Source organism: Stegodyphus dumicola, chromosome 8 (assembly GCF_044657685.1).
Source record: "Stegodyphus dumicola isolate Sdum_Otavi_A_Nest chromosome 8, ASM4465768v1".
Lineage (NCBI taxonomy): Eukaryota > Metazoa > Arthropoda > Arachnida > Araneae > Eresidae > Stegodyphus > Stegodyphus dumicola.
The window spans coordinates 137,933,408-137,957,516 of record NC_140775.1 but is presented as its reverse complement, the minus strand read 5'-3'; the positions used below and the strand labels follow the sequence as shown (position 1 = coordinate 137,957,516).

Genomic DNA, 24,109 nt, shown 5'->3' with positions numbered 1-24,109 from the left:
CAAAAGGTGGTCTCTTAATAGAGACCAATAAAGCGGAAGACATAGAGACGCTAGAAAATGAAATAAATACTGTACCAGAACTTAAAAAGGACCTACAAATTGTTCGTCCTACACGTAGGCTTCATAAAATTATAATATATGATATTCCAAGGGACTTGACTAAGGAAGAACTTAAGGAAGCCATTTTAGCCCAAAACGAAGGCATCGATGGTGATGGCCTACAGGTTAAATTTCCTATCAAGCATAAGAACGGAAATCATTGGGTTTGTGAAACCTCACCGGAGGTTTTCAAACACTTACTAAGTTACGCAAACTGTGCGTTAATTGGGAACGTTTCAATTTAAGAGAATACATCAGACCAACGCAGTGTTTTAAATGCTGCCAATACCGACATATTTCTAAACAATGCCAAACAGAAGAGGCATGTGGACATTGTGGAGAAGTGGGACATTCCCACAAAAATTGTGACAATAACTACCAAAGATGTATTCATTGTGCAGAAAGAAATGCGAATAGTGATAAGCACCTTGACGAGCAGCACTCAAGTTTCTCAAAAGACTGTCCTAGCAGACAGCTAGAAATTGAAGATCTTCGAAGAAAAATCAATTATGGCTAGAGAACTTATTCAAAATATAAAAGCGTTGCAAATTAATTTAGCGAGATCACATGTCGCAACAGCACAACTAAAGACTTGTATCTTTGAATACGACTTGATTTTTATTCAAGAACCATACTGTATCAATGACAAGCCGTCTGGCTTTCCGACTCAAACATTTTTTCTCCAAATGACCACCCCAAAACAGCCACAGTGGTGGTTAACCCACGACTTACGGTTCTGAATACTTACGCTTCTTCTACTTTAAATGTTATTACATTAAAGATTGAACATAGGACAATAACCATTTTTAACTGTTATACTCAACCTATAACGGACTTAACAGATTTAACTACTCTGTTAAACTTAGCTGAACGTTACTTTGACGATCAACATGATCTTCTTCTCCTTGGCGACTTAAACGCGAAAAGTGTGCTCTGGGGCTCCCCCTTCAAGGATCCCAGAAAACGCACACTTAGAGAATTCTTAAAAATGCATAGACTGGCTGTTGAAAACGATCCGGATGGTCCCCCTACCTACAACTGCACAAGGGGAAAGAGCTGGATTGATATTACAGCTTCCAGATCAATCTCTTCCACGTCTTTCATTCATAATTGGAAAGTTATGGACTGTATCACTTTAAGTGATCATTGTTATATCTCTTTTGAAATTACGTATCAACATTCTAGCTCAACTCAAAGAGTCAAATATAAACTTACACAAATGGATTGGCTCTTACTGAAGGCAAAAATTGGTCACTTTTTTGGTTCAATGGAATCTTACTTGCCTAAAGATACAGTTGATCTTAATCAACTTATAATTAAGTGGACTCAGAAAATACAGGAATACTGTGACTTGGCAACCCACGCCAAGGGAAAATATGTTAAAACTCAACACAAAGGTGTCCCTTGGTGGACCCCGGAACTCTCAATATTACGAAAAAGAATCCTCGCTTTGAGAAAGCGTTATCACAAATGTATTCATGATGACGAACTAAGGGCACACTATAAGCAAGTCTATGAAAAAGACCTTGCTCTCTATAAAAGAAAGCTTATGCAAGCCAAAAGAACAACCTGGAAAAGATATCTGGAGCGTCTAAGTCCTAGTTCACCCTTCGGGGTACACTACGACATTGCTAAGGGGACTATGCAATCCCCTCTACAATTAAAAGCGTTACTCAAACCAGATAAAACCAAGACTTCCACAATAGAAGAAACTATACGTTTCCTAATGGATTACCACTTTCCTAAAGATATAATCAGCGAAGACACGGAGTTTCATACGACAATTCGTAACAACTTAAGGAATCCATATAATTCAATAAATGATGTTCCGTTTACGATTCCAGAAGTGGAAAATGCTATCAAATCCCTCAATCCAGGCAAAGCACCTGGAATGGACAATATACCTAAAGAAATTATAGCTGAAGTTTTCTATGCTAACCCACAATTACAAGTAGCGTTACTTAATGAACTCTTCCGTCGAGGAATATTTCCTAACTGCTGGAAGACAGCGAAATTAGTATTATTCTCAAAAGAAGGAAAAAATGGTGAGCTTCCTGATGCTTACCGCCCTATTTGCTTGCTTAAAGCATGGAGTAAAGTCTATGATAAATTAATCACTAACAGATTGACTTATTTCTTAGTATCGAATTCCAAATTAAGTGAACAACAATATGGCTTCACGGCGGGAAAATGCTCAGCAGATGCCATCAAGGACATAGTCTCACAAATAGAAGCAAACCGACGTAATAATAATTACACCAATGTTATCTCTTTGGATATCAAGAGTGCATTCAACAATATTTGGTGGCCGTTCCTACTACAGGAACTCCGCAATCTGGGATGTCCTCTAAATATTTATAAAGTTATTGAAAGTTTATTGGATAATAGACATATAATCTATGAAATAAATAATGTTCAATACTCCATAAAACAAGAAAAAGGATGTGTACAAGGATCCAACTCTGGACCACTATTCTGGAATATAGTAATGAATATAGCTTTAAAACTCGAATTTGAAGATGGAATCCACATCCAAGCTTATGCGGACGACGTTTCACTCCTAGTAACAGGATCTATGCATATGCAAATTCAAACCAAGGCAAAGTTGGCGCTTCAAAAACTATCAGAATGGGCACTCAAGTGCAAACTTCAATTCTCTCCCGAAAAGTCAAAGTCTATGTTTATAGCAATCAAAAAGCGTGGTGCAGCCTATTCAGCACCGACAATAAAGATGAACGATCATACCATTAAGCAACAAAAATCCATTCAATATCTTGGAATAGTCATAGATGAATGCCTTACCTGGCTACCTCATCTAGATTATATTAAATCTAAAGTTTGTAAAATAATGAACAATCTTCTTAGATTACTTGGGATGCCCAAACCAGTTCTGAAAGAACTTTATAAATGTGCAATAGAGCGTACCATAGTATACACATGTCCTGCCTGGTGGTACCCACCTACGGTAAAAATGCGAAACAAAACAAACTCTATACAACGCATAGCACTTCTTGCAATGACCAAAAGCTATAAGACTGCCCCTACTGCAGCTCTTCAAGTGATTGCTGGAATTATGCCGCTTGATCTTAAATTGGACATGGAAAGCATCATCCAACGTACCAAACGAGGATGGACTGACTTTAAATATGAGGACTTAGAACTTTCACGGGATCAGATTGAATTCCCAGTACCTAAATGGCATTCTCATCCAGCTCATATTCAAGTCTTCGGATGGGACAACAAGCCTCCAATCAATAAAGGTTTAGAAATTTATACGGACGGTTCAAAAAGTGAAGACGGCACTGGAGCTGGCTTCTGTTCCTTCATGAATGGAGTTTGTCACGATCAATTTATGTTTAAACTGGATAAGACTAGTACAGTATATCAAGCTGAAACTTTAGCATTAAAGTCGGCATTACTATGGTTAAAATCACACCCCAGTCCTGCGCATATATATTCGGATAGCCAGGCTGTTTTAAAGTCTATCCATAAATACAATATCTATAATCAGAACATTATCGCCATAAAGAAATTACTGGCTTTTACAAAAGCAAAGCTTCATTGGATAAGAGGACACCAAGGCACTGCCGGCAATGAAAAAGCCGACGAGCTAGCCAAACAAGGGATTTACTCGAACACGTACCTAGACTGCAAGATCCCTATGAGTAATAGCATCAGGACGACAAAGATGAAAGCTCTCGATCTATGGCAAAGACAATGGAACGATGAAGAAACAGGACGACATACGTTCACACTTCTACCGAATGTTTCGGAGAAACGGCATTTCAGTGATTTTTTTTAAATCAAGTTATCACTAATCACGGAGCCTTTCCGATTTATATTAACAGATTCAAACTAAAGGAATCTACATGCAAGTGTCAATGTGGTAGTGAATCCGCAGATGCACTTCATATGATTATAGACTGTTCCAGTGTATCAACAAAACGTAGAGAAATTTTCAAACAAAATATAACTTTAGAAACTCTAAAACAACTAATTAAGAACGACAAGGGACGATCTTTGTTATCAAGTTTTATGGAATACATATACCATAATGAATCAGATCTGTACTTATAAATTGATTGTATTATATAATATTATTGTACTTATATTGGAATACTCATATCACAATGAATTAGATCTGTACTTGTAAATTCAATCGTATCATGTAATATCTTTGTACTTTTATTTGCCATGTTATTAATCATTTAATTATTGTAATACTTAATATTGATTCTTTACTTTGTTCTTCCTATCATTCTATGTTGCATTGTATAACTCAATTTATGTTCAAAAAATAATTTGTTTTGTAAATATAAAAACATGCTATGTAATGTATTTTTTCAATAAAGACGTTGGCGAGGCCAACACATCTCCTAGTCAGAAGACCTCAAAATTCTAACTAGGTCTTTCAAAAATTCTAATTGGCATTATTTGATCTTTGAGCTCTTGCTCCAAAATTGAAAATTTCCTTAGCCTATTGGCTCTGGTGATACTTCTGCTTAAGAAGTGCGGACCAGACAATCCATTTTCATGTTGTATGGGCGTTTACGTGGTTTTCCCCATGTATAACGCATATACGATCCAGTTTTGCTTAGAAAGTCCTCTACAGAGGCATCCTTACCCTTAGGCAGATAGCCGTCGAGTGCTTTGCTATATTTAAATAAACCACAACAAACCATATAAGTAATTTAAAAATCGCTTTATTTTATATATGCTTATAAAATGTATATATATATGTGTGTGTATGTGTAATTAAAAATTTTCTAATTGCTTCAGAACCTAACATTTATATTGATATTATATACATATACATACATTAATGAACATTGTATATTTAAGATATTTTTCTTTGATATTTTATACCTGGTAGAGACATTAGGTATTTTTTTCCGGAATCAGGCAAAATGAAAATTAACAGAGCCTTCGCCGGGAATCGAACCACGGACCTCTGACAATACCGGCTCAGCGTGCAGAACCACTACACCATGAAGGGATGCTAGGAAGGCACGAGAAATACCTTACATACTCCCCTTTTGAAAGGGCAACTGAGGTTTTTAGGGGACCCAATCGCCAAATCCTGGGCGCAGAGAATCCTCATGAAACACCCTTTTAGTTCGGGCGCCACTTTAGAGACATTAGGTATTTTTTTCTGGAAGCAGGCAAGATGAAAAATTAACAACGCCTTTGCTGGGAATCGAACCACGGACCTCTGACAATACCGGCTCAGCATGCAGAACCACTATACCACGAAGGGATGCTAGGAAGGCAGGAGAAATACCTTATAACCTTGTTCTTTATTTTGTTGCATTTATTTATGCCTATATACATAGATATAAAAAAAAACATAATAATAGGCTAAAAATTAAAAGCAAAATTTTTAAACCCGTCCTGCACTATAGATATGTGTGTATTGGACGGCAGAATTTAGGGAAGTTGAAATTTTTGGAATTTGGGAAAGCACCGAGTGTCAAAATTAAGGGATGAGAAGTATTTATGATTTAGGGAAAGCACTGGGATCCAAAGTTTAGGCATGGTTAAAATTTAGAACTTACAAAAGCGCTTTGCAGCAGAATTTAGGACCTGTAGAGGCGATACCAGGCGGTTTCAAGCGCCAGCCCTAGATAAAGCCTTAAGTATATATGTGGGAGTTTATTTATTCAGGACTCATATTAGTCTGAAGCATGTGCAAGAAATAAACGTAGGTATAGTAAAAAACTAAACTATTACAATTCAGGCTTAATTCAGAACGCTATAGGAGCAAGACAAAATTTAGCGAAACCACTTGGGTTTCGTTGCCAATCTTGTGATACATAGCCAATAACGTATAACACACGCTATTAAGTTAGGCTAAAATTATCATTACTGATTCTAAGGCATTTTAAATTAATGTAGCAGACTGCGCTGCTCCCTGACCTTCTAATTTGACCCAGTTTATTAATTTTCGCAGACTGTTATTATTACAGAAATTTTATAAAAACTAAGCTTGAACTTTCGATTATGTCGAAAAGAGTTTCCAATTCTGGAGTTACAAAAGGGATCTACAAAGCGAAACCATGTTTAGAAGTCCATTAAACAAAATGTGGAATTGCTGCAAAAAATGCATACAGGCATATTCGTCTTAAAATTATGTGAGGAGTATGGCATTGGAAAGTCCACTGTATATGACACAAGAAAAAAGAAAAAGGAACTTTTTGAATTTTTTGTGGGAGCATCTTAAACAACTTGCATTGAACGAAATGTTTAATAAAGTAAACAAATATTAAGCTTTCTTTTGTAAATTTTGATACCCTTTAGATCATAATTGTTCTTTATTTCATAAATTACAATTTCATAATTTTAATTGTATAATTTCTGCATGCCATCTTACCAGATTTAAATTGATGATCTATTATTAGGGGGACCAAAAAGTAATGTCGTTTCTACGCATGTCGACAACAACGATAGACAACAACATGCTAAGGGCAGAAGTGGACGCAAATCAATGTCAAACAATCGAGGAACTGTCAAACACTCTTAACCAACCTTGGTCGACCAAAAACATTTAAAGCAGAATGGAAAAATAAGCAAAGCAGGTGTTTGAGTCCCCCATAATCTGTCCGAAGAGAACAAAGCCAACCTATCCATCACACGCAATGTATTGCTTCAACGGCACCATACAGAACCATTTTTTGATCGCTTGATTAGTGGAGACAGAAAAATAAGTCCTATATGATAATCCAAAACTCAAAAGGCAGTTTTAATAGGGGTTACAAAGGGTTTACATCCCGAAAAGGCACTTCTGGGTATTTGGTGGAGTATTCGTGGAATTGTTCATTTTGAATTGCTGAAATCTGGAAAAACTGTTAATGTAGACCTTTATTCTGAACAATTGGATCTAGTGAACCAATCTTTAATTGGAAAATATCCGGCGATTGTCAACGGAAAAGGCGTCATTCTGCAACACGACTGTGCAAGACAAACACTGGAAAAACATAATGAATTGGGGTGGGAGGTACTGCCTCACCCACCATATTCCCCCGATATCGCACCCTCGGATTTCCATTTATTCCAATCCCTACAACATTTTCTTAGTAACAAAAAATTTCAAAATTTTGATGATGTCCAAAATGCCATCTTGAGATATTTTACTCAAAAACCAATTGATTTTTATTGATCTGGGATTGAAATCTGCATACTAGATGGCAAAAGGTTGCTGATAACGAGGGTGATTATATTATTGCTTAAAAATAAAAACTTGTTACAAATTTATTTGTTTGAATTTAATGTAAGAAAGCAACATTACTTTACAGCCCCCCACAGGATTTGGAAATATCCCAAATCCGGAATCGGCTAGTGCGGATTTCGAACTTTGTACTGTATTTATTAATACTATATGAAGAGATACTTTTTTAAATTATAAAAAATATTGCTTAAATTTTTAATGCATTTTATTCTCACTTTTTTGAAGTGTTTGTAAGAGTAAATTTTTAATTTTGCAATGTTATTGTCTGTTATTTTACTTCAATATTTATAATTAAATTTTATATACAACAAAATTTATTTTGTAGATTTCAAAATTGTGCATCATATACATATTTAATACTTCTAAATATGTCAAACAATACATAAAAAGTATTATAAATTAAACATGCTTATCTTCTACTACAGAAATGTTTAACAGCAACAAAATTTAATTATAAGATTTTTCTTTTCTTTCATGTTTGCAGCAAATGCAAGAAATAAAAATAATTCTGAAGATGTTTTTTATGTTGAAAGGTATCTAGTGGCATTAACTGCATAAGATACTTTTAAGCAAGTTGTAGCTTATATTTAAAAGAGTCGCTGATATTATCATCCAAGACTCATATTTTCAAACTACAGTAAATTTTTTTATAAACATGAGGTTTAGAATAATCACTTTCCTAAAAATCAAATAATGACACAAATATCAAGTTCTTAGGAGCCTGAATTAATCAGAATCACAGAAATTCAGTGGTTATGTAGAAATTATCCACAGCAGGACAACTCAGAAAGTTCTGGGGACAAGTAAAACATGCACCAAAAATTTTGGAATCATTTGCCATGATCTTTATTAAATAAATTTAAGATGATTTCTGAAAATAAAAATTCAACTTTTTTTAAAATTAAATACTGGAAAGCACTTTCCTGTTTTCTCACATGTGCTTAAAATTCTAATTTAGAATGCAGTTGTCAAGAACTGAATTTATTGCCTATGAAAAAATATTTCATTTTCAGATTAGATATAAAAGAATTTGTTTACCTCAGTAGTACATAGAGACTTCAAACTGCAAAATGTCCTGCAAAAAAGAAATAAAAATGCATTTCAATAGTCAGTACATAACAGAATATGCTATACAATATTTACATATAAGTTGCTTCAAAGGACTAAACTGGGAAGTAAATTTCTTCTGAAATTTAAGATGAATATGAAGAAGGTATACAATAAATAATTATGAAACTAAATTGAAGACCTTTAACTAAGAATTTAAACATGCTGCTAATTAATGTATACAGAATCATAGCCTTTAGTGCAGTAATAAGGAATAGCAAATGTAATAAACAGTAACTCTTTAATCAACACTAAGAAAACTGCTGAAACTGAACATAAAACACTAAGTTAATAATTTCAGAAACAGTTACAAAAAAATAATTGTTTAAAATCTTTACATATAACAACATAACACTGTTGGGCATAATAACAATTCAGCCTTTTAGGGCATAGTACATGCAGCAGAAAAGGTTTGAGATGGCACACAATTTGCTCTCAGTTCAGTTTTATATCCCTTTGGCCAGTGAAGGCAAACTCATTAGTCAACAGAGTCAATTATCAACAGTTCAGCACTGTATTTATTAATACTTGTATTCTCTTTTCAAGTATCTTCTTCCATTCATTCTCTGCATATGTCCAAACCATCTTATACCTTTCTCAACACTACATCTTTTTTCGCTCCACAACACTCCCTAAAATTAACTCAATATTTCAGTTTTTAAGTCTTAGTTAAACTATATATATATGTCGAATAAAACTTGATATTATACTTAATAACGATACTATTTTATTGATAAAAGAGAATTGCAATATATTGAAAAACTTGAATCGCAATAATGACTAACAAAACACTAATGTAAACAATGGCCTTGCATCTTCTTGAAAAGTTTGCATTTTGTATGTTGTTTTTCATTTTAAGCCTTATTACAAGTTTTCATGAATAAGATGACTTCTCTATTTACTCTTGACAAAAAGTTCATGCTTGAAAATTATTGATCGTATGAATATGTAGACTCGAATAAGAAAAACATCAAACGTTAGTTTTTTAAGCTGATTACATGAGTCGGGAATAATATTATTCCACATGTTTTCCTTCTCCAGATTACTTGTGCTGTGAACTAAGCACACATTTATTTTTCTCCAATGTTTCTACATCAGCACTTAAAATGTTCAAATTTCAAGTTTCATAATTTTTTTTTTTTTTTTTTTTAAATTCAGCAATTGATTTCAGAGTTGCCAATGTGAATATTAAACAGAGAAATGCAATTCCGTTGCACTAGTATTAAGAGGTTTTTTAACAAAGGCTAATGTTGCTTTGCTGATTCAGAATTCCTGAAACCTGCTGAGAAAAACTTCTGTCATAAAACTGTTGTTTTGAAATGGCAAATGTCAATATTAGATCTATTTTCTTGAGAATGTTTCAACAGGCTTGGAAAGTGAACCAAAGTTTCTGTTTCAAAAATCTTGAGCAGAAAGAGATAATTTGCTTTCAAATGAAATAACTTCTTCCAACATCAGAAAAATTGTGTTTCCTCTTCCCTATAGGAGGTTCGAATCTCGCGAACCGGCTGGCTGCATGGGCGTTTTCGTGGTTTTCTCCATGTGTAACGTGTTAAAAACGAGCCAGTTTCCCTTAGAAAGTCCTCCACGAAGGCATCCCTCCTCTTAGGCAGATAGCCCTCGAGGCTTTGCCATAATCACACACACACACACACACCTCTTCCCTAGTTTTTTGATTAAGCTGATTTAGATGAGATGTAACGTCTACCATAAAATAAAATTTTTGGATCTACTGATCATTCATTAGTTCTGGATTATAAACACTCATTTCAAGGAGTAATGCTTTAACTTCTGTTAATAAGGATGCAAAACATTTCAAAACATTTCCTCTTGATAACCAACGCACTTTATTATTCAGCAGAAGATCTGAGTACTCGCTCTCCATTTCAACTAAAAATTCTTTAAACGGGCGATGATTAAAAGCTGTAGTAATAACGAGGTTAACAATAATATAATTATGAATTCCATAACTTTGCAAATTTCTTCTGGAAATGTCGAGCACAAAGCGCTTCTTGATGAATGATACAATGGTAAGTAAGATCTTGTCACTGATTTTTCCTTTCAAAATAATAACAAAAACGTTTCTTACCCCGGTCATTCTTTTCGCCCTGTTTGTTGCAACTGAGACAAGTTTATCGAGATTTGGTGATCTACCAGGAGACCAGAAGAAAAAGCGGAGTTGGCAGCTGTGGTTTATAAATATAAAAAACTATTTTTATTCGAATCCTGGTATATACCAACATTTTCTGTACTTTTTTTGGTTTAATTTATAAAGTAAGTTCAAAAGCAATCTAAATAAATATATATATGCATTTTTCAAGTACTGAAAAGGAAGGGCATGATGGGAATGATCTTCTAGCAATGGTGAAAGGGGTGGAATAGGGCAAAATAGGTTGAGAACCACAATGTTAGATCTTTTAAGTATTAGTAAAAAAAAAATAAGTTTGAAGCTTTACACGGCATTTAATTATTATTAAATGAAATTTGTTTACATCTAATTAGAATTTCGGAACACTTCCGCAAAGAACCCGGCAAATGTAAACATCGCCAACTTTGGCGATAATAGTTCAAACCTGGTAATCCGGCAGATTCAACCTATTCGCTTGTAAGAAGGTTGCAACCATTCCTCTAACGTTCATTTTGTTGAATTATCACCGTCATTGTTCGCATTTGCCAATTTAAATTATTCTTCACTTATTTATTATTATTTTTTTGTATTTTCACGTTATTATTTATGAACTTTTAACAAATAGATAGAAATATTTTCATATAATAAAGGAAGTTTTCGGTGACAGATGCTAGTTTGTGGAAGAAAATATGGCGGGAGAGGGGTTAATGATAATTGGTAACATGGCTGTTAACGTAGCGTTAAGCACACAGAATCATGAGGTTTCCAACCGATAAAATATTTTGACTTCATCACCTGCCAAAATATGCATTTTAAATAATTAATTAAGTAATGTTTTTATTATTGGTATGGTCATCTAAAATTATGAGAAAAACAATATTTATGGCTTAAAACTTTAACCAGATAATATATTGTTAATGCTTTTCCAACAATAACATTTGAGAAGATTTCAGGTGTGACACACAAAGAGATGATTAAACTGAAATAAAAAGTATTATTGATTCTCTAAAATGACAGAATAGTTTTATGGATACTCAAAGTCATCAAAATTAGCAAACCACTACTTGTGTAATGAATCCAAGTGCAAATGACTCTTCAAAAGTTTTATTAACAATGCTACTGAATAGAATTTCAATACTGAAAATTATTGGCAGTGTCAAATATACTATGAAAGACAGGCAGTTGTTTCAACATAACAACATAAAATGCTTTAAACTGTTTACAAGTAAATTGATAAAAATAACATTGAAAAACTGTTTATGTAAAATGGATGTATTAAAAGTCATGCATTCATTAATTTATTACAGGCACATGGCTCTTATTGAACTAAGACTGTCACTGAATGATTGTTTGGAATCGACATTTCTTGCTGTCTGAAACCTACTTCACCTATGATGTAAATATGCAGTTGTGGTTCTCACTGACATAAAGTTTAGCCACTCCTGATCGATTATATATGTCTACTGTATTTATACCTATTATACTAATTATCAGATACAATTTTGAGAATATCAACAAGCAAAACACTTAAAAATTTAAAAAAGACACTTGTAGTAGAAATATTAATATTCTATATGAATTATGGAAAGTACATGTAATGAATAATACCATGACCAAACACTTAAAAAAAAGAATAGATTAAGTATTTCCTACCTCGATACTTGAGAAAGCAATCCTGTTACACAACACATAGTTAACTTTTGATTACATGATATTACATATTACATATTTAGTCCTACGAGTGGTTAAGAAGGCTGAATAGTGGTAGTTCAATCTCGGCTCAAATCCTGAAAAACGAGCTGGTTGTGCAGGTTATTTTTTTCGTATGTGTTTTGTGAATTTTGTGACATTTTCGTGGTTTTCCATGAGCCTATTTACCCTAGAAAATATTCACAAAAGCATGCCTTTTTCAGCTAGCTCTCACATGCTTTGTATATTGAATTAAGTACACACAAACCCTTCTTATTTTTAAAATGATAAAGTTATTAAGTTCACATTACATGCAACGAAGCTTTTTACAAGCCAGGATACTTTCTTTAACAATTACAGTGCTAATTAGTGCTGTACTTCTCAGTTATATGTGAAATAACATCTCAGTGTCACTGCTTGTGACACATTTGTTTCACTTAAGTCTTCTTATGCAGTCATAAGCATGAAATAAACAAAACAATAACATTTGAGAAGATTTCAGGTGTGACACACAAAGAGATGATTAAACTGAAATAAAAAGTATTATTGATTCTCTAAAATGACAGAATAGTTTTATGGATACTCAAAAACTCATGGTTATGCATGAAAAACCTAATCCATACATCCTTGGTGACTGATATTAACATAGTTTTTATGCTGCATTTGTGAACTACGCGGTTAAATTGAGTGAAATTGTGACTAAATTTCAGAAGACTTATAAAATTATGGTGTGAAAATTTAAATGTGAAATTAAAATCAAGGATACATTGGACAGAACAATCAAAAAAGAAATGTTGTCCATAAATATATTAATAATAATTAATAATAAAATGGACATTTAAAATATTCATATAATAAATATATACAATTAGTGTAATTAAAATAAATATATGCATTTAAAAATGATCTAACTTGGACCATATTTGCAATTTTTGTAATGTTATTAAATATGGACTTTAAATAAAATTTTTAGCAGCATACATCATTTGGGTTTGTTTAAATTATGGAAAAGCATGGGAGAGATATCTGCCTAAAAGAAAAGATGCCTTCAAGGAGGTCTTTCTGAAGGACACTGGTTTGAATCCACGTTACATATTGGGAATACCATGAAAACAATCATACAACTTGCCCATTAGCTTGGCTAACTAAACTACCAGAGTTCAGTCACTTTACTGTTTAGCTGCTGATGAGCTGTATATCAGTTGCAAAGCAGTGCACAAAAAATGATATATTCCTTGGTTCTCGTTATGAGTTACACAGGGTTCATAGCCACATTTTAGTTAAAAAAATAAGCACTTTTCAAGCACATTTTAAGAAAAAAAATAAGCACCTGTCTAATGACATTATACACAACTGCATAACCTTAATTAGACTTGTAATTTAAAATATGAGAAATGCAGTATTTATTAAGAGAGAATAAGCATTACCTCAACCATGGAAAATAATTACTTTTTTTTTCCCTTTAAATTTTAAATAACAGTTCAATTTACAGAACTAGTTTACAATGAGAGAAAAAAAAAAAAACTATGCAGAACTAAACTATATTACAAGATTTAATGATGAAATTTCAGTTCAAAATAGAGAAAATAAATAATAATAAGGCATATTTATTGTATTTGCTTGGAACCTAATAATAAATACAATTTATTTTTCCACTCATATTAATATTTAAATAATTTAAATCTAAATTCTGAATATTTTCTAAATTTTCATTGTATATCAGTTTTCTCTTAACAGATATTGCAAGCAAAGTAATTTAAGTAAAAAAGAGGAACATTTCTGAAATCAGAAGACAGAAATTTGCTTCATGCAGTCATCCTTTAACAGTAAAAGCTTAACTAAGCCGCATGCTTGGAAACTGGCGAATATTCGGACAGTTGAGCGTAACTTGAAAAAGAGGAGCGGAGGGGGGGGGGTTGACTGTAGCCACTTTTTAGATTTTTCCGCTAAATAAATGCTGTTGACATTTTGATATGTGAATCATATAAAAATAAACCAATGGAACTGAAAAATATTCTGCTTAGCAAGCACAGTAAAACTCTTTTAAGTGTTCATAAACAAATCTCAAACAGAACATCAAAATTAATTAATTAATTATCTCTGCGAAATATCGCAAACGTTATTGCACAATACGTGTGCCATAATTCTTCCCTACGTGATATTACGCAATCGGAATCAACAGCTGCTGAAATTGGGAGAATAAAGAACTAAATATGAGTAACTGGGGTGTTTTTCATTCTAATTTTCAACAGACGGCGTTAAATTTCCGCAATAGAATCATTCTTCGCTTGGGTTGGTAGACCGCAGAACTTTTAGTCCTATTCAATCCAGATTGGAAAGTGACAAAAAAAAAAGTCCGTTGCTTGTTTTGCAGCGAATTTGTAACAGTTTCAATATTTGAGATTTTGCGGAGAAAGGGGAGAACCTCCCAATCTTCGCACTATATAATGTATTGGCCAAAAAAAATTAAATTATTTTGACTATTCGATTACTTTCCCTTTATTTAAGCCATTCCGAGTATTATTCCTAAAACGCTGTGTTAAAATACAACCATTTTTGGAAGTTTACTATACTTCAGCAGTTACTGCAACTGTTATTATAAACATTCATACATATACTCATAATATAAGCATAATGATCATAATAAACACAAATATGAACTGACCAAGCGGAACGAGAATGCAAATTATTAAGATCTGGATAGAAATTTAAACGTGTATAGTATTTGGGTGGGAGGAAAAGAATGCCGAATGTACCGAAATTTTCTACTGCTTTCGCAATTCTTTGACCAATATAACGACGGGCACCTGTCTGTACTCTTTGTGCGCACCAAAGGTTATGTTAATGCAGAGAAAGGGGGAAAAGCTATTTCCGGGAGTATGATTCACCACCTGACATTCAATATTAAGAAAAGTTGTTTATTTAGTTTCGGCTTTGGTAGGGGGAAAATAGCGCGTTCATTAAAAAAAAAGCACTAAAAGCAAAAAATAAGCACTAAAAACAAAAAAATAAGGGCTTTAAAGAAAAAGTAAGCACCTATAAGGGCCTTTATATTTTATTTTCAAATATAAGGACTTATAAGCACTTATAAGGACCGCTATGAACCCTGGTTACATGCAAAAAAGCAAGTCTTAATAAAAATCGATATGCCAAATGTAAAGTTAATATGTTGGTTTTTTCGTGCAATACATGAACATATACATAAAATTTAAAAAAATAAGTCAGAGCAGAATATAATTTATTACTAAAAAAACTTTTATGTAATCAGTTGCAATTAAGTTTCTATTTAAATGAGAATATCTATTCATTTCATTTATGCGATCATAATGGATTTTCAATCGTAGTTTTGGAAGTACTTTAAAATTATGCAATGAAGATATTAATCGTAAATTCACAATTTCTTTAGAAACTGCACTGTTAAAAACATAAATATTTTGGAATTTTATAATACTGAAAGATATTCAAAGACAGATCTCAATTTTCCCAAGAAATTGCCAAGAAAAAGGGTCATTATTACAAAGCTCAATATTACATGATTTTTCTACTTCCATTAAGCTTTACATATTGTTTTCTGTGCTAACTTGAATTAAATACAAATTTATTTTCGTGCATCGTGTTTAACCAGTTAATTTTGAATTTTCACTTTCATATGCTTAATATATTGTTTTCTCTGCTAACGTGAATTTATGTTACTTATTCTTTAATTACTTTGATTATATTCTTTAAATATCATGTTTACGCGGCTTACTTCCATGTGTTTTAATATCTCATAACCAACGCCCATCAACCATAGGTGAACTTGGCGAGTAAAACAGCAACGGCGCCAACGGGTTCTCTGTGGATGAAAATTCAGAATTTCTAAATCAATCAAACACATTCATGAAAACAAGCAATTTCAAAAGTCATTATAATAACAGTAGTCAAGAAAGCATAAAGTTACCAGCAAGAAATCTCTAACAAAGTTAAAGATCATCCATATAATCCAATTGCTATATTAATCAAAATAAATAAGAAATTCAGTACAAAGTCTGAAATCCAGACGTCCATTATCCGAAATGATCTAAAATCCGGACCTCAAAACCACCAACAACATTTTTCTCCTAGGTTTTACGCATGCACATTTGATTCCACCCCCCTCCGAGCATAATAAAACATCTGGAGTGTGCCAATTCTTAATTTCACTTTGACACTAAATGAAATACATTGTTATTGAAGAAACAAACCTTTTAGCATAAATATGTACGATCAGGATCAGTAACTTGGTTTCATTCCTGCGTATCCGCTTTATGGTACACATCTCAAACTGAAACATTCCACATAGATACATCATTGATCTGACGCCAACCTTGGGAATCATTATTTATTATACTTTCCTTTCATCACCGCATGTTTATCAAAACATGACAACTTCAGTAATGACTCATGTAGCGATGCCTAAACAATTTTTGGTACTTTTCCGTTTTGCCAGCGCAAGCGATAAAGTCGCCAATAATGGTACAATCGATGCCAAAAGGAATATTCTCGCTGGTAACCTTTTACGCCTCATTTTCAAAACAAGTCGCAGCTTTTTCTTATCAGATTGATTGTTTTTTTCAATACTGGCATATAATTACATAGAATTTTTATCAGATAGTTCAGTTTTATGTCTAAGGCCATTTTCAGTAGTTAAGTCAATTAGGATGCAATCACAGCTCTTACCCGAAGCCGAAAATATAGAAAAGGTAAAGTCAAGGGTTAAATTCATCAATTCTAATAAGGATACATTAGCGAAGTAAAGCACTGCAGTTTTACATAATTTCTAAGTAAGCTATTCGTACGAATTGAAATATTTCTTGCATTTAAACTTGTGTTCCAAATTAAGATTTAACTTGAAATTAATGTAGATAATTACTGAGAGCATTAGATTTTTGTAGAGTAGTTTACGTGAGATGAGATAGCTTGGGGTCACGTGATATAAACCGGCGAATTAGGATTTTGAACCATGAAAGCATAGTAAATTCTTAAATTAATGTCTTTTTACAAATTTATTGTCTTTATTTATCGGCTTTTTATAAAGTTTTAAGCGATATTAAAATGTTTATGCCTTCAAAAAATGAATTCTTAGAACTAAGATTTTTTTAATATTTTTTATGTGTATACTGTCTGTTGTCGCCAATAAAGTCTGCTTGGCGAGATTTGCGCCGGCGAAACGGAAAAGTACCCAATTTTTCTTGTTAGTAATTGAATAATAAAGGTGTATGGTAACCTTATATGTTGACATTACGCTTGGCGATGATTACAGATTTAAGTTAAATGTGCTAAAAAAATGTTTACGAGGAAACATTTACCAAACATTTCTTTCCATGTGATAAAAATAGATTTTGTTGATGATACTCATAGACTCAAAGATTAAATTTATGGCTATTTGAATTAAGAATAATTGATTTGTTATTCACATAAACCCAGAACCAGCACCAGGGCTCGTATGGCTGCAGAGACTCGGAGAATTTAGGACCCACAGAGACTGCATCAGGCGGTAAGATATCTAGCGCCGGCCTTCAATAAGGCTGAAATATATGCGGGAATTTATTTATTCAGAACTCTAATAAGCCTTAAGCACGTGAAAGAAATAGACATAAGTATGATAAATAACAAAACTAATATAATTCAGGCATAATTGTCTCAGTGCGTGATAGAAGCAAGATAAAATTTAACAGAACAACTTGTCGTTAGTCGCCAAGCTCATGATGCATAGCCAAATATGTACAGTGAAGGATAGCTAAATTTGATGATGATAGCCACTAATTTTAAAGGTTTTCGGATATAGCAAAACAAAGGCGAAATTTTCCAATTAACGGATTTTGTAAAGAAATGTGGACAAGCTGTAATAAATGAGGATGATATAAAAGAAGTTTTCATTGTGATGACAATCCTTCTCAATCATCAATCAATTAATGAATGGCAAAATCTGTAGTATAGTTCTAGATCCAGAAAATATGCTACTGATAGTGAAGAAAGTGACAGAGAAGTTACTGACAACGAGAAAATTTTGATTGACAAATTAATCGGAATTCTCGAAACAGCAGTTACAGGACTTCAACAATGTAACTAAGCAAAGGATTATGCCTGTCTACAGAATTAAAGAGAATGTATTAGCGCAACAAACGGAGCAACTTAAACAACTTGCATTGAGAGAAATGTTTAATAAGGCAAACAAATCAATATTAAGCTTCTTTTTTTTTTTTTTTTTTTTTTTTTTTTTTTTGTAAATTTTGATACCCTTTAGGTCATAAATACTTCATTATTTCACAAACTTTATCCATGTACACGTCGATCTATTTTCACTTAAAAAAAAAAAATCCCCGAATTTCACAAAAATGGCATTGTGCACTCTTTTAACTTTATCCATGTACACGTCGACCTATTTTCACTTAAAAAAAATCCCAGAATTGCACAAACTTGCATTGCACACTCCCTTTACTTTGTCCATGTACACATTGATATATTTACACTTAAAAAGTCAAAGGAGCACCAAATTCTACAATATAGGGGAAAAAAATGCAAAATCTCAATAAAATACATTTTAAACCAAAAAATAAAATAACATAGAAAAGAAAAAACATGTTATATATTTAAGCACTACCAAAAGCAAATATTCACTTACCATGATTTTCGAGTTCGCTTCGTACACCCGAGCCACGTAAAAATCAAAATATCAATCATACTCAAATGACTTTTTTCAAACCAGGTACTCTTTCTAATCGAACACTTCACATAGTGACCATCTGAACTTTTCTTCCTACAAACCCATTCAAATCCATCTAAACGATTTTTACGTTCGACTAGACGCATATCCTTCCTACATACAGAACACTTATAATGGCTACTAAGTAAACCTACATTTACACACCAGTCAATTAAAGCTCTTTTCCCCTTTTGCTCCAAATTGTACAGAAACTTCAAATTAATCTTACTACATTCGGCCATTCTACTGTCTAAAGAATCAAACCAACACACACCACAAAAACGCTTACAAAACATCCCATGATTCAAAATTTCCCAGAATCATGCACCCGATTATGTCACAATAGGGTTTCCATAACATTCAACTACTCAGGCTACCATAAATGAAACAACAACTTGGTGATAAATCAAACAACAACTTCACCATAATACAAGGGGTACCTTAAAGTCTACTCTACCCCAATTTTTTTACTTGCTATTTTCAAGTTGGCAATTTTGAGAAACGTGCGGAGCAGTGGGTGATTCTGCACTCTCCCAGTTTGTCGCCAAGGGCTCTTATAGGATTTTACCCAAATTTTAATTAACATAATCTAATATTTTAAAGTTGCAATTGCATAACATTATGGGAAGAAACGTATTCATGGAAAGGTTGTTTCACATTACGGAAAGCTTCTATCAATCTACAACTTTTATTTATTTTTAATTAAAACAAATTTTAAGACTATTTAACAGGAAGAAAGAAATAAAATAGAATGGAAATATCCCCATTATAAATAATCAATAAAGATCCTGAATTATTAAAAAAAAGTGTGGAAATTTTTCTCTTCCTAAATATTTAACATTACTGGATAAATAGTAGCATTTAGGCTGATTAGCATATTTCAGCTAAATATCCACTGTATCCTTAATTCTTACTCATCTATTACAATATAAATATACCTAAGTTTGAAAAATAATATTAGGTACTTTTCCGTTTTGCCGGCACAAACGATAAAGTCGCCAATAATGGTACAACTGATGCCAAACGGAATATCTTCGCTGGCAAACTTTTACCCTTCATTTTCAAAACAAGTCGCAGCCATTTCTTATCAGATTGATTGTTTCTTTCAATACTGACATACAATTACATAGAATTTTTACAAGATAGTTAAATTTTTTGCCCTAAGACCATTCGCGGTAATTAATTACAATGCAATCACACCACTCACCTGAACGCAAAGATATAGAAAAGGAAAATCAAGGGTTAAATTCATCAAATCTAATGAGAATGCACTAGCGAAGTAAAGCACTGCGGTTTTACATAATTTCTGAGTAAGCTATTCGTACGAATTAAAATAATTCTTGCATTTGAACTTGTATTCCATAAGATTTAACTTGAAATTAATGTAGATAATTACTGAGAGAATTATATTTTTGTAGCGTAGTTTACATGAGATAAGATCACTTGGGGTCACGTGATATGAACCGGCGAATCAGGATGAAAGCAAAGTAAATTCTTAAATTAATGTCTTTTTACAAATTTATTGTCTTTATTTATTGGTTTTTTACAAAATTTTAAACCATACTAAAATGCTTATGCCTTCAAAATAAAAAATTCTTAAAACTAACATTGGTTAAATTTTTTATGTGTATACTGTATGTTGCTGCCAATAAAGTCTGCTTGGCGAGATTTGCGCCGGCGAAACGGAAAAGTACCCAATATTATAATTAAATTGTCTTGGACTAAATATCTCACAACATTAGTAAAGTTCTGCTTCAAGTAAGAGAAAAGCAGTTATGTAATTAATTGATAATACTGTATTATATTCTACAAGACATCTTTGTGTGTTTTCCAAGAGGTTTCACCTTTCAAATTCTGCCCTGCTTCAGAAAATATGTTATAGTGTCAAAAGCTGTTAAATACATGATTTTAGAAATTTTCAGAAAGATCATTTCAAAAATTTGGTTAATCTTTGGAACATGGTAACAGGTAGTTTGGTGACATTTTGGTAAGGTGATAAAGGTTACTAGCTAGGATTTTAGCAATAATCTGAGAAGTACACAGTTCGAATCACAGATTATTTTGTCTCAGAGAAATGAGAGATCATGAGACATGTCATGTGACATTTTCCGGAAAATTCCAAACAGGATTTTAGCTAATAAGCACTTAGAAACAATTTCGCTGCTAAAGTGCAGAATCGCCCACTTATTTGTTTGGTGCTTTTTACAAGAGTAAGAAGAATTGGATTTTTGTAATTTTTTTTTTTTTTTTTAATTTTTATTTTTTAAGTGAAAATAGGTCAATGTGTACATGGATAAAGTCATTTTTGTGTGCGCAATACCAAAGTGTGCACAATGCCATTTTTGTGCAATTCTGGGATTTTTTTTAAGTTATAATAGGTTGATGTGTACATAGATATCGTGTATATGCAATTCTTAAAAACGCAGCAAGCAGTGGGCGATTCTACACTTCCTCCCAATTTCGCACCTAATCTTCGTCATGATTAAGCACTTTTGTTCCATAAAAGTTCTAGCATAAGCGTAATTCGGCTAGCAGATTGTTGGAAAAAATTTTGAGTAAAAAAAAAAAATAAAATAAAACATGGCTTTACTTCGTGAAAACAAAATGGCATCCAAAAAAAAAAAAACTAGCAGGTTGCTGTAGCAGGGATGGTCGCCAAAGTTTCGCCAAGTTACCATAATCCGAAGATTCACCAAAAATTTTACTAAAAAATTCCCTTTTTCTACTTGCAAACTAATAACAAATTTAAGAGTTTCTAGTTTATTTACAGTGTGAGCTCCATCTAAGGTATTTTGTGCGTTATGGCATTTTGTCCCATTTTTAACGAGCATTTTAAGCTAAACATACGGTTCTGAAGAATAATCGTCAACTTAATATAACATGTGACATGACGAAAATATAGTCAGCCTATTTTTGAACTTATACTTAACATCTGGATTTATTGTAAAATGAAGACTAAGAAAACGCATAATTCAAGGAAACTAACATTTTATACTTTTAGTTTCGCACATTTAAATATTCTGGCACTTTTTTAGGAAACTACACATATTCGATTACATTTGGATATCAAACATTTTACTTTAATTGTATATTGAATTCCTACATACAAACAGATCACGAATATAAATATTTTCGCTCTAGTGTAGAACTGAGTGCCCCTTCGCTTCACGACAACTTTTTTAAATTTTGGCGATGAAACCTTACTTCTGGTTACCATGATAGTTTTAACTCTGTTTTAGCTTCCTGATTTTATTTAAATGAAAATAGATTGATGTGTACATGGGCAAATTTAAGGCAGTGCGCAATGCCTAGTTTGTGCAATTCTAGGATTTTTTTTTAAGTGAAAACAGATCAATGTGTTCATGGACACAGAGTCTGTACAATTCTTTGACTTCTTATTTTTGTTTTGTGCAGCGACCATCAAGAAATTGTACCTTCCTGGTGCCGATCTTGGCATCAAAAAAAGAATCGCCAAAAAACAAGGGGCACCCAATTGTAAACTTTTACCAATATTTTGTGTATTTGAAAAAATATATATATAAGTGAATACATACACAGCAAGCCTTTTGAAGCGTTCTTCTTCATCACCCGCATCAATATCCATTGAAGTCTCGGAACTTTTAAAAAGAAAAGCACACGGTAAATAACACATTTGTTCATTGGCGCAAACACAACCAGCGAATCAGCTTTACGTTTCAACGTTGCCAAATCGCGCAATTTTCGACAAAACTATGCTGCCAAAATTCATGTGCTTGCGTTTTTGGGAAATTTTCGCTGCTCTTTTTTCTTAAACGCACATATGTTAAAATAACTTTTCTATTAAAATTAATTTATAATAAAAAGATCTTGCCCCCCAGATGGTATAGTGTTTAGGAGCTACTCTAATTTTTCATTATTTAATTTCTTCAAATATAATGCAAGACTCTAACATTTGGTGGCAACAGTTTGAAAAGTAAAACGAACATTTATAATAGTGATTCAACGGGGAGATCAGAGATCATTATTCGTTAAGTAGTGTTCGACCCGAGGGCCTTTACCACTACATGTTTATCAATCCCCTAAGGACCTGTAAAAGTTCGTTAAATTCCATAAACTGGAAAAGTCGTATGCATTTGTAATAAAAGTGCAAAGTCTTCAGTAGTGAAGAAGTTGATCAGGGGTGACGCTGTAGCCTTGGCTACTAATGTTTAAAATTAATTTATGACTAGTAACAGCATGAATTATAAACAAATAGCTAAGTTATTGCATTTTATTTTCCAGCTATCGAAATGCGACGCTACGAGCAACGTTTTGAAACCAAAACCTAGCAATCATGAATCAGAACTAGAAGTAGTTGCCATTCAGCATAAAGAAATTTAAATATAAATATGAATATTAACAAAATATTAAAGTTAATTTTATAAAATAATTAAACACATGAACAAATATATGAAATAAAAAATAATTATTTCTCATGCAATAACTGGGCCACTACACTACTCCCCCACCAGTAACTAAGTTACGTTACGAAGATGGAGAAATAGGTAGTAACTAGTATTGCAGTGTTAACCACTATCAAAATAATTTAGTCAGTCCTTGAATCTAACAGGTAAACGTATAGTTCTGCCTGTGCGAGAAGGTTTTTGATTCACATCCGAATTTGAGTCCGGTCTCTGCAAATTACTGTAGTCAGGTTGTATCAACTGAGAATTTTCCTCAGCTAAAATATATGCTGGTTTCAGGCGATCCAGGGATACATTAACATGTTTTCCTTTTGTGCTAATAGTAAAATATTTGTCCTTGCGATCAATAACAGGAAATGGTCCTTCATAAGGAGGTTCCAAAGGTTTTTTTTATCCGATCTATTCGCTGAAACACATGAGAACAAGTTTTTAAGTCTTTATGGACAAATATCTGTTCAGATGAATCTTTACGAATTAGTCTCGGTCCAACAACTTCCATCTGTTTCTGGAGTTTATTAGCAAAAGTCTCCGATGCTGTCTGGATACTTGGTTCGCTGAAAAACTCGCCAGGAAGTCTGAGACTCTGGCCATAAACTACTTGCGCAATAGAGTGATTGGTATCTTCTTGAATAGTACTGTTGAATAGTTTACAAACCCAAAAGTACTGTTGGTAACGTGTCCGTCCAAGATATGTT

At 32.9% G+C, this 24,109-nt stretch overlaps 1 protein-coding gene and 1 long non-coding RNA gene across 23 annotated transcripts in view; one reads left to right on the top strand and one right to left on the bottom strand.

Moving 5' to 3' along the window:
* The window catches only part of LOC146995975 (uncharacterized), a 91,586-nt gene extending 79,574 nt beyond the window's left edge, over positions 1-12,012 (top strand). For 3 of the 4 annotated variants that reach the window (XR_015042745.1, XR_015042744.1, XR_015042746.1), the window contains one exon: positions 11,867-12,012. This is a non-coding gene — a long non-coding RNA (uncharacterized LOC146995975). Of the gene's footprint in view, positions 1-6,497; positions 7,586-11,866 lie in introns of those variants that run through there. The other variant, XR_015042747.1, reaches the window with a different exon arrangement.
* The window catches only part of LOC146995974 (uncharacterized), a 224,754-nt gene extending 201,472 nt beyond the window's left edge, over positions 1-23,282 (bottom strand). For 8 of the 19 annotated variants that reach the window (XR_015042740.1, XR_015042739.1, XR_015042738.1 and 5 more), the window contains exons 1-2: positions 22,527-23,282; positions 8,363-8,399 (exon numbers count right to left, since the gene is read on the bottom strand). Coding sequence is in view for 4 of the 19 variants with exons in the window: in XM_085822489.1 (XP_085678615.1) it covers positions 8,363-8,399; positions 22,527-22,624 (135 nt within the window). In the remaining 15 variants the exon portion in view is untranslated. Of the gene's footprint in view, positions 1-8,362; positions 8,400-15,996; positions 16,084-22,526 lie in introns of all 19 variants that reach the window. The other 11 variants (XR_015042736.1, XR_015042737.1, XR_015042735.1 and 8 more) reach the window with 3 other exon arrangements.
* Positions 23,283-24,109: the final 827 nt, after the last annotated feature.